This window comes from Primulina eburnea, chromosome 17 (genome assembly GCF_022965805.1).
Source record: "Primulina eburnea isolate SZY01 chromosome 17, ASM2296580v1, whole genome shotgun sequence".
NCBI classification, from domain to species: domain Eukaryota; kingdom Viridiplantae; phylum Streptophyta; class Magnoliopsida; order Lamiales; family Gesneriaceae; genus Primulina; species Primulina eburnea.
The window spans coordinates 7302078-7314130 of record NC_133117.1 but is presented as its reverse complement, the minus strand read 5'-3'; the positions used below and the strand labels follow the sequence as shown (position 1 = coordinate 7314130).

The 12053-nt window shown below is 34.0% G+C and overlaps 1 protein-coding gene across 3 annotated transcripts; it reads left to right on the top strand.

Moving 5' to 3' along the window:
* The first annotated feature begins 2729 nt into the window (after positions 1-2729).
* LOC140818495 (uncharacterized protein At5g43822-like) lies at positions 2730-5271 on the top strand. Of its 3 annotated transcripts, XM_073178464.1 has the most exons (6): positions 2730-3040; positions 3316-3434; positions 3612-3791; positions 3988-4044; positions 4463-4530; positions 5026-5271. In XM_073178464.1, the coding sequence occupies exons 1-6, from the start codon at positions 2909-2911 to the stop codon at positions 5067-5069; spliced, it is 600 nt and encodes a 199-aa protein (XP_073034565.1). In that variant the 5' UTR covers positions 2730-2908; the 3' UTR covers positions 5070-5271. The 3 variants fall into 3 exon arrangements, with proteins under 3 accessions (XP_073034565.1, XP_073034566.1, XP_073034564.1); XM_073178465.1 differs by lacking the exon at positions 4463-4530; XM_073178463.1 differs by lacking the exon at positions 5026-5271 and having other exon boundaries at positions 4463-5019.
* Positions 5272-12053: the final 6782 nt, after the last annotated feature.

Sequence of the window (12053 nt, the reverse complement as noted above, 5' to 3'; positions counted from 1 at the left end):
TTTCGAAAAACTCTCGACAAGTTCGGTTCGTTCATATCCCTATTCCCACCTATAAAATTTGAAGGGCTAATTGTTAAAAGTGGTCCAATGCTTGGCTAAAATGTAATATAGACAGATCTACTTTTGGGGAACATGTCATAGAAGACATAATAAATGTGGACTTCAAATTCATCTGAGTTCGTTATTTTAATTTCTTCCCCACAAATTAAGAAATAAAAAATAATTCTTCTTCACTCAAAAGATAATAATAAAAGACTGAAAAAACTGAGCACATTTAGCTATTACTAATACAGGAAAACAGATAAATTAGCACTTTCAAATAGTTGTACGATTAAAGTAAATCCACCGTCTAACACGATTTTCGGAATACATGTATTTCATGGACGGTCGAATTAACGATCAATCTTGGAATCGAAAATAGAGGATGATATCCCAGGGATGAACTCATCAAGATCCGACCCAAACTCCTGGCCCATATATAAGGCTCGTAGGTGAGTGGCCCATGAGAAGCCCAGGTATTCTCCTATAAATACCAAGTTTGAGCGTATGATTAAGGATTCAATATTGTTTTCAGCAGCACCCTTAGCTGCTCTCCCCATATATCCTCAGTCTCTGACTTGAGCGTCGGAGGGGCTACGCCAGGACACCCTCCTGGCCCCCTCCTAACGGTCTTATTTGTGATTTCAGGCTCAGGGTAATTTCAAAACCTGCGTCTGGACTAGTGACACTTGCTGAAATCGGACCCTAAATTTCCCGTGAGTATCAAAGGAAATAATAAAAAGGAGCGGAGCTAGCTAGGGGGTGATGAGTTTGAAAACAACAGATGAATGGAAAAAATTAATAAGGCCCTCCATGCACACGTCCTTTTCTCAGTGTCCCTCGCCCCGATCCCCCACCTCTGCCGCCTCTCTCTCTCTGCCTCACATACTCACATTCCATTGGAATGCCAACACAACCTTACATTTCCCCATTCTCTTTCCCAACTACTCGAAAGTGCCTCCACCTATACTGGGACGGATCCAGGAATAAGAGTTGGGGTGGGCTTGAACTCAATATGATAAATTATATATTATTAAAAAAAAGTACATTATATCGTTCAACGAAGTTGTGTCTTACGGGATTTTAAAACAGAAAATTCATCAATAATAGAATTTACATCAATATGTTTAGCTAAATCTCTTTCAATATAGAGTGTCAAACAATCGGCAAGAAAGTCATCCTCCATTTTATTGCGAAGTGCCGTCTTCACATGCTTCATTGCTGAAAAAGCCCGTTCAATAGTGGCAGTAAACACAGATAATGGCAAAACAAGATGAATCAATCTAGTCAACATAACATAAACACTTGACCGTCCACTCTCGGTCAATTGCTGACACAACTCAACAAGTGTAGAAACCTTTAAATTCTGCATCACATCGAGTTTATAAATGTATCAATGCATACTTCAAAACAACAATTTCTTGATCTGTGAAATCTCCATGATAAAACTTCTTCGCAAGCTTGCAAATATCATCATTGTTAAATGAGTCAAATGAATTTTTAGGATCTAAAGCTATACTAAGAGAAAGAAGTTTCACCGATAACTCATTGAACCGAGTATTTAACTCCATCAAAATGAAATTTATTGCTGCATTAAAAACATCAAAGTGGTAATGATGTTCTATTGAATAAACCGTCGCTAATTAAAACCGCCGATCTACTTTTTTTTATTTTTTAATAATTTAGCGACGGTTTTAGCAATAACCGTCGCTAATATTTGCGACGGTGTTTGATAAAACTGTCGCCGATCCACATCGGCGACGGGTTTACTAAAACCGTCGCCAAGGTAGCGACGGTTATCAAAAAACCGTCGCTAAAACCGTCGCTAAATAAAAAAAAATGGGCTGGGCTACAACCCAGTATAGCCCTAGCGTAGATCCGTCTATGCCTATACACATTAAATACCACTCAATCACCATGTTGCCACATATATGCATGTAACGCTCGACTCGATCTGCTCAGTTCGATTTTTTTTCAAAATCTATTATTTTGCTAAATTAATGTAATTATAAGTCCCCTCGTTAACAGATGTACGTATCTTGCATTCCTCTGCGAAAACACTGGGACCACTATGCAAGATGTGTATTATTGGATATGATCTTAGCTTCTAATTCATGAACTTGTCATCTTGTTTATGTGTTTCATAGCTTGTTTTCTAATTAATCCACGGTTGCCTGCCTATCCATTACAGTGAATTAATTCATGTAACATGTGAACTTCAAATGATTCAATTATTAAGTTGATGATTCATATTTTATCCCGATGCGGCATGGCAAAATCATCTCTTCGAAATCGCATTACTAAAAATTTTGAACTCACATTAGCTCGTTAATATATATAGTGATTTCACTGCTTTGTATCTTGTAAAAGTACAAGAAATAGACGTGCTGTATTTTTATGATTTAGGTTTGTTAAAATGTTTCCATATTTAGCGACGGCTTTTTTATATCCGTCGCTAAATGTTGCAACGGTTTAAAACCGTCGCCGAGCTTAATTTAGCGACAGGTTTGTGGAAACCGTCGATATTTTAGCGACGGAAATTAAACCGTCGCGGATTTAAACTGAGCGACGGGTTTGTTAAAACCGTCGCTATATTAGCGACAGGGTTAAACAAACCTGTCGCTAAAATTAGATCGGCGACGGGTTTCTTTAAACCGTCGCAAATGTTCGATAAATACCTCGTCCCACTTTTCCCCACAACACTTCACATATCTTTCTCTCACCATCTCGTCACCCCGTCTCAGCCGCCGGTTGTCGGCGGAGAATTCAGTTAACCCTGTCGAGTGGGTTTTTCTATCATTGTTTTTAGGTAAGAAAAAAAATCAGTTGACCCCTTTCTGAGGTTTAATTGATCAAGCGCTCTGAAAAGATGGACTCGATTATAAAAAAATATCAGCAGAAATTCAGAAAAGTCAAGGCGGAATTGAGCCGCTGGGATGAGCTTCAAACTCGGCTGACTTCACAATTTTCTAATGCCGCTTCCATTATTCAGAGGTTACAGGTTCAATTATTTCGCGCTAAATTTCTGTGCTCGAATCAACTTTCCTTGTATTAGGTGAATGCATCCAAGCAAATGTATTCTAATAAGCATGTTACATGCATATAATTGAATTACACATGGTTTTTCATGTGTATATTAATGACGTGTTTTTATCAATGTACAAGTTTCATGCTAGTGCATACATGTAACAACAGCATATCGAAGACTGCTATTCTATCTTTGTACGGTTTGTATTAATTTGAAGTTTCCCTTCTTTCTGGAAATTTGATGCTTAGGTAATCCAAGATTCGGGAAACTATGGAATCTTGAAATGCGTTAAGGGCATTGAAGCTGCTGTGTTGGGGAAGCAAATGGAGTCACTGCAAACCATTTTGCTCTCAATGAACGACACCTTGTAAGTATTGTTCTGGTGGTAGAACTATATTTATGTAACAGCATATCGAAGATTACTATTCATTTTTGTAAAACTTTTGGGACACAAGATGTTTGGTGCATAACTTGACCTTTGTAATGTGAAAATAACGACAGTTTTGTTTTTGTTTTCTTTTCTTTACTGGCAATTGAATTCAAGGGAAGAATTTCGTGGAGTTGTGTCATCGCTCGGGATGATAGTTCATGATAGTCGGCAACTGGCAGGAGTAGGTTCTTCCCAGTCAACCACAAAGCAGCTGAGGCAACGGATCGGCATAAAACCAAGTCTTGAAAATTGTTTAGATGGACTTAGGCTTCTTGAAGATATGCATGAAGCAGAGTATGTGTGTTGGAAATTCTGCACATTTTCAATATTTTATCATTATTGAAATTAGCGGTTTTTGGATCGTACATTGCAAGTTTCAATTTTTTAATCAATTCTGTCCCTACTTCTAAGATATATAAGCGATGGGAGGGTGTATGCATTTGAGCTCTGTGGCATGGTATATATTCACCTATATTCTCCTCTCCTGCAGGTATCTGCTTAAACTATCTGTGGTATCTGCACTTCCGGCTCTTGCACTGAAACCCAGGTATATTGATTTTAAGATCCGCAAGGTACCATCTCGCTCAAAAAAAATGTAATTTCAATCGGAAATATGGTTGTTAAAACCTCGAGTTGAGCTTAGAAACATATTTCTTAAGTGTGATTGTGATTTTCTATAAAGCTTGAGCATATATTGACTGCTTGATTGTCTTAACAAGTCAATCTCGAACAAGTTTTGATAGCACGAAACTGGACCTGTACTTGAGTTGGACTCAATTTAGTTCGATGTATTTCTCTATTCCTGTAGACCATGCTCAAGTTGAGCTTTAAAAATCAGCAAACTATATGAAGTTGCCAAACCAAGCTTATTTTGCTCTTATCGATTTTCTTATGCTTGTTATTCTTACATGTCAACTAGCTTATGCTAATTTATATTCATGCATTATTGCCCTTTTCCGATTCAGTGCAAGTGCTGATTTAGGAGCCCTTCAGCAGCTCCTGGTTGATCAACCAAACATTCATCAAGAAGAAGGTGAATTCATGTTGCCTGCCGAAATCCAATGGTGGAATGTACCATAATGTTCCTAACTTGAAATCCAATTTTAGTTAGCAATTACATGATTCATGGTATCATGAATTGCTTCAGATATTAAAGAAAACAAATGTTTTTAAACTTAAAGAAGACGAAAATAGCATACAAGGCGTCTCTACTTTGTATTTTGTGCACAATATATGACATTGAAACAATAACAATTACTTTCAATAGAATTTGCATGTGTTACAGGTTCTTATGTGTCATAATTTTTTTTTTTAAATGACTCGATCGTACGAGTTTTCTCGTGAAAATGCTCAGTGGTTAACCTTTTGCTGAGTATATTGTTGTTAAGACTGTACAATAAATAATATGCGTCCGTTGTTCTAACATCCCAAATTTTCCCTCGTCACCCCAATTTGTTCTCCAATTTCGCACAGTTTAACGACATCCTTAGGTGAACCGCGTACTGATATCTGCACTTTGCTGTTTCAGTGCAATACATATTCGACATCATATTTGCTGAAGAAATCTCTTGAGATGATCAATAACAGTGGTCTCTGCATATCGAAGGTGTCTTGATTAGTCATGACCTTCAAAAGGTAGAATTTCTACCTAGGGGATGGAAACTTTGGAGGGCAAAAGGGTTTAATTAGTCATGATTCATTGCTGTTGAAAGATGGTCGTTTTGTAGATTTTTGTGAAGTTTTGATGTCCTAATATAAATTATCATATTATGTATACTAAATTTATGTTTGAACTTTTTAACCAGCAGGCAGCAACAGATAATAAATATCGAATGTACTGAAAGTTAAAAGACTTGTCTATAAAAGATCACTCACAATTCGTCCATACTCATCGGTCCTCTCAATGAGTATTTCCTTAGCTCCATCATTATCATAGATGCCAACGAGTTTGCTTTTCTTCTTGTCCATGTTTCGACCACCCCATTCAATAGTTTCTTTGAGTGTTCCTCGATCTTTTAAAAGTTTGAGAGCCCCAGCTAGACCCTTCCCAACAGCAGATTCGTGAATTGTTTCATCTGGAACAACCTCTTCTTCCTCCTTAGCAGGCCTTTCTGTTGGGAATAATGGCCTAAAAACATTGTAATTAGACTATATTTTTATATTATTAATAAAAGTGACATTTATTATTGAACATATTTACATGAAATTTATTGTTTTAAATATCATAGAAAAATCCATAGTTTATTGGATATAACCATGATTTTAGTATATATAAAAGTTATATATGCAAGATGATTAAAATTATAGATAATAAAATTAAATTAAATCCGCGATGAAATTAATTAAATTATGGGATCTTTAACTAAAGCATCACCAATGCGGCCCATGAACATTAAAAATGTGACCGTCTTATCCGGATTGTCGATGTAGAGACATTTAGATGGGGGCATTTATATATAATGAGATTATGTAGGACTTAGATCGATTTAATTAGACATTTCATAATAAATTCCATTGTTACTATGAAATTTAAATTAAATCATAAAAATTATCATATATGAATAAATCTGAATTCTTATGTGATTATACACTCCTGTTCATTTCAACGTGATTCTTGATTTGCTTGTTTAAAGTTTGCAATTATGCATTCTCAATACTTGCATTTTAGATTTACATTTGAAATTAATGGCTGAGAATATGAATTCACAGATATGGAATCCATTCCTTCTTGCGAGAAGCAGGAAGATAATTCTCTCATTTATTAATTCTAGAACTGAGTGTGGGCCCAATTAATTTATAATTGAATTATAAATTGAACCACTAACTAGTGAATTAATGGTAAATGAGGATAAGAAGTAATTGAAGAGGTAAACGGAAAATTTCTAGCTTCAATTATGAATTGTCTATGGAGGATTAATTCATATGTAATGATTATATCAATGGACTACTCGTTTTGTAGAGTAAATATTTCATAATGAAGAATAGTGCAATTTCATATTTTTAGTGGAGTAATTATGGAATTAATAAGTTGTGTAAATTATTTAAAGAGTTTAATTATTTATCTAATTTATTGGAGTTGAGTCCATGGTCCCCAGTACGCTTTTCAAATTAAAGACGGATAAGAAATGCAATTTAAAAATCACACGAGATAATAGAAATTTGTTTCCATATCATCAAAAGCTTAGATATAAATATAATTAAATATGAGTTTTTAATTATATTTAAATTATAATTATGAGATAATTATAAATTTAGTTATCGTGATAATATCATAAATGGACATATATTTTTTCAAATATGAGAAGCAATTGATATTTTTTTTAAAAAAAAAGTAGTCAAAATTGATCAACTTGTATATTATTATTATTTTTAAAAAAATTTGAATTAAACGTGAGAAAATTGTTTTCATTGTTTTAAAAATCAAGGCAATCAATTGGCCTTATAAATGATTGAAATTTACGTAGAAAAATGGTTTTCTATAACAATCAATTTGCTATTATTGAAGCTCAATTATTTATATAGAACAATATAAGCAATTCAAATGATAAGAAAAATTGAAGAAAAGCCATCTTGAGAAAATATTTTCATTTGACGAAAATATATTCTAGCATTAGATATTTTCTAAGAGAATAAAAAAAATTGATTTCTAAGTTTGTATATTTCTGAGTGCCCACACACTACCGTGTCCATAGAAATGATTGTACTGGAAGGCTGTGGTTTCTACAGATCTCGGATTCACAAAAAGAAAGAAAACTGCAAGAGATTAGTTTTTCTAGAAAATAATTTTATTTAAATTCATCATTAATTTATATTCATATGTTCGATTATAATTTATGAAATTATGTAATCGCTTCCGCTGTGTTTCGATTTGATCAAATAAAAAAAATTTATAGTTGGAATTGTTCCAAAGACTCTATAAATTTCCAACAAATGGTATCAGAGCCATTATTTTCATATGAATATAAATCACGATAATTTAAATTTATGATAATGGGATATTGTTGAAGCTTATAAATTTAGTTGTTAAAATTTTGATTGCCGATTATATTTGATTATCTTAATTATGAGAACAAATCAAATAAGATGATTTACATATAAAATATAAATTTATTCTATCGTGTCCTACATGAGTTGGAAGAAGAATTCTTATTTTGTGCACAGAAGAAAGAATAGTTCTTCTTTGTAAAAAGCTTGACTTCTTCGAACCATAAAATTCGGTCTTTATCGGGAACGGTTTCCGATCGATGTCAGTATTGGAGAACTGGAACTAAGCGGCAGCGCAATGGATGGTTCGTCCAACCATGACTCGTGTGCGTTGGCTCCAATACAGATGCTCGCTGGGTCGAGTATTAGTATTCGCTCAAGGGCGGAGCCACCCTTGGGCTAGGGTGGGCTCCAGCCCCACCTACTTTTTTATAATAAAAAAAAATAATTTTAAATTTTATATTTTTCAGTCCATATTAAAATTAAAACAAATTTTTATAATTTTTAAATTTTTAATTTTTTTAGTCTCATGTTTAAAAATTAAAAATAAAACAATTCTCATAAATCATAACTCATTACTGTTTATGAGTTGTTTATTATCGTATGCTATGAAATTATGCAACTTTGAGATAAAAAAATTCAACGACTCTAAAATTATATTGAATATTTAGATGTGATTATTCAAGTTGCAATAATATTATCTTATGATGTATATGAATTTCGGAATTTGAATTTTTACCCTAAAAATCTATTGTTGCATATTTTCGGAATAATAATCAATTGGTTGAAATGTATAATGATTACTGATGTGCAATTATTATTGGACTTGTTTTGTGAATTTTCAATTTATAATAACCGAAAATTGAATAAGTATGAAATTTGAAAAATAATTCTTTGTTATAAAATTTTGAGAATATTGAATTTTTCTAGTTAAGTAACTCAGAGAATGGAGAAAATAAAACTGTCAAGTTATTTTTAAACAAAAGAACATATATAAAAAAATAACGAGCAAACATCAATTACAGTCTATGAGTGAATACAATATCGGTTTCAACCAAAATAATAGATCGGAATGAATTAATTTGAAAATTCGGTTCGGTGTTGAGGTGCAATAATTGTCCCTACTAGGTAGAGCGATCGAACCATGACGCTTGGTGTGAGGACCCGAACGCTAATCAATTCTTAATCATCATTAGGATCAATTTACTAATCCAGTAATTAGGGTCATAAAATTTTTTTTGTTAAATGTGGAACGTATTGAAATCAATCTAATATACATCTCAGTATAAAAGTACAATCTGGTACAACATACAATCATTTAAAACTAAGGTTCAACAACTAAATATCAAGTGTCAAAACCCTATGTACATCAAAGTCCGCAGTCTCCACTCTAATCACGATCTTTCCTCATCTCCTCGACCCTGATCCTGACCCACCTGTTGCAATGTACACATACAAACAAGACAACAGCCGGATAACTCCGGTGAGAATATAATCCCAGTATAAATCAACGAAACATGCGATTATATAATCAATATAAAAGCATGGAATGGATGTCAGAAATACATATCAAATCTGAAACATAATCAATATAAATTGTCAATCAGACTCGTGACTCCACAGTTCAGACTAGACTCAATCCTAGTCTAGGGATCCCGGTTTTCAGATGTTGGCATTCCATATCGAATATCCGTGATAGAAGAAACTCCAATTCTATTCTACATCGATATAACCAAACATCCAGTGTCTTGACCTATCCGTCACAGACCTTGGTACTTTCGCCAATACAATATCCTGTAACAGAGTGCAATGTGCCAATGACGATTCCATCAATATCTGGCACTTCTGTCACAAGATTACTCATCTAATACTCGTTTAAAACATTCTTTCTATAAATCAATAGAACAAGCATATCAATTCAAATTAAGGAATATAATAACAATCAGTAAGTGATTTAGGGAAACTCAAGTATATCCTACTCGAGTCGTTCTCCCAATACCACATTGACTTATACCTTTCTTTCGTAGTCTCGGTCTGAAGCAATATCAGTTCTGAACTCAAGACTGTCTCTGTAAATCTGAAATGACATATCGAGAATAATAATATCAATATTCCATTCTCAATTCAATACTGAATCAGATCAATCTGAATTTAATTCAAATCAACGGTATAAGGGCACAATCCCGATATCCCCGTCAATATAATATCAACAGATATCAATTACCAATCATAACTCATATCTGATACAATCCATAATCAATCAATAATCCAAATCTGCCCGATTTTCAGTCAATATAATCAGAAATTCATAACAATTCCATAATCAATCTGTTCTTCGATCTGACTTCGATTGTACGATGTTTAGTATCACAAGAACACCATATATGAATTATATCCAATTCCTGTAATACCATATTTTCAAATCATATCAAAACATAATAAAACTTACGTCCGTGTGAAGCTACTAACACGAGGATCACAAAATTATATTCAGATCGACAATCGGATAATTGGTTCTTGTAAAATCTCAAAACTAAGATACGATGAAGCTTAAAGGATTTCCAGGGATGAAATCTCATTCTTTTTGTGATTCTGAAAGGGAAAAGCACTCATATACCTCCAGCAAGCAAGGCGATGATACGTGTCTATTTTTCATAATTCCCAGCGGCGATCGGGCGGTTAGAAAGTACCGCTCGAGCGCGGCATGTTCTATCCAGATGTTCAACTTAACATCTACTGGTGCTCGGGCGGTCAAAAACTACCGCTCGGGCGCCATACTTTCTGCCCGATTCCTCCTCATGTTAAAGACTGGCGCTCGGGCGGTTATATTCTACCGCTCGAGCGCCAGATGTTCGGTCCAACATCTTGGTGTAAAATGCACCAACGCCCGGCTTCGTCACTTGAGCTCCTAAAACCTTCATTCATCGAAATCTTGTCAATTAATCAATTTCAGATTATAGTACTCAAATCTTGGGCATTACACTTGGGCTGATGTGCGATTTAAAATATTTGAGTTGCTCCATTACCACCAACTATAGCTTTTGGTAAAGCAACAAACGTTTGGTCCTACATTCGGTTAATTCAGAAGATCGGTTTAATTTTTTTAAAATATAAGTTAATTCAGTTAGATGTCATTTTTTAATATAAAACTTCGGTCAACATGACAAACTGAACTTTTATAAATAAAATTAATATTATTAAGTTTCTAATAAAGTTTACAAGGATATAAATATTATAATTTCTAATAAAATTTATTATACAATAGTACTAAATTTAAAAAATAAAAACAAAATTTAAATTTATTTAATCCAATTTTATATCGCAATTTTTTATTTAAAATACAGTTATTTTAAAAAAAATTCTAAAATTTCGGTTGATTGTGTTACTGATCGAAATAATCGATTTTTTCGATTTGGTTTATTAGGTTTTCGTAGTAAAGTTCGGTCGGTTCGGTTTGTTAGGAAAAAGGTCAGTTTATTCGATTTTAGAATATTCGGTTCAATTTTAACTGAATCTATTACTGTTTAACACATGATGGAGCCAGCCCCAGGTATTTAAGAATTCTGGCTCCGCCCCTGTATTTGCTGGTTCAAGCGATTCTACTCGCTGGATCGAGACATCGGCTCGCGCACGAGTTGTGCAGGCACTAAAACGACGGTATGAGCAATGGATGGTTGGACCGCCATGGCTCGTGTCTGTTGTCTCAAGAATTTCTCGCATACAGTACTTCGTGTAAATTTGCTTATGCGAGAAAAGTGGCTCGTCGGACGAGTTATAGTACGGAAAATTCGATGGAGTTCTTGAGGAAGATGGAACCTATGTTCCATTTTGCAAGATGAGTTTCTGCAATTTTTTTAAATGGCAGCATAGCTACCTGAGGAAGAAGAAAAAAAGGTTGATGCTGTTGTGAAAAAGTAAAAATTTATGGTAAAAAATAAAAATCTCAAATCTCAAAATTTACCAAACTACACACTTTATAATATTTTTCTCTCTACTCAATTGTGATTTTCTTCACAAATGAGAGATCTATTTATAGAGTTTCATTACACATAATCCAAAAATAAAATACATCATTACCTACATCATCACACACAAATTTCTAACTTTACAACTCTTATTTTCAACATTCAAATATTCAACTATTACTTTTTCCATATTAAAATATATTATTTCAACACTCCCCCTTGTGATGATGATCATGATACGATGATGTCTTCATTACGTGTTTTGTACTGCCTCGTTAAAAACCTTACTAGGAAAAACCCATTGGGATAAAAACCATAGTAAGGGAAAAAGAGTGCAGTCACGTGAACTCCCCCTCATGTTGACACGAACAACTCTTCACAAATTTCGTAGATTGCGCATCCCAATATTATATATGTGCTTTCTGAATATTGACGTAGGTAGTGCCTTTGTGAAGAGATCTGATGAGTTTTCACTTGATTGAATGTGACGAACATCAATACATTTATTCTTCTCAAGCTCCTTGGTGAATGCGAAGAACTTAGGAGGAATATGTTTAGTTCTGTCGCTTTTTATGTATCCTTCTTTCATTTAAGCAACACATGCAGC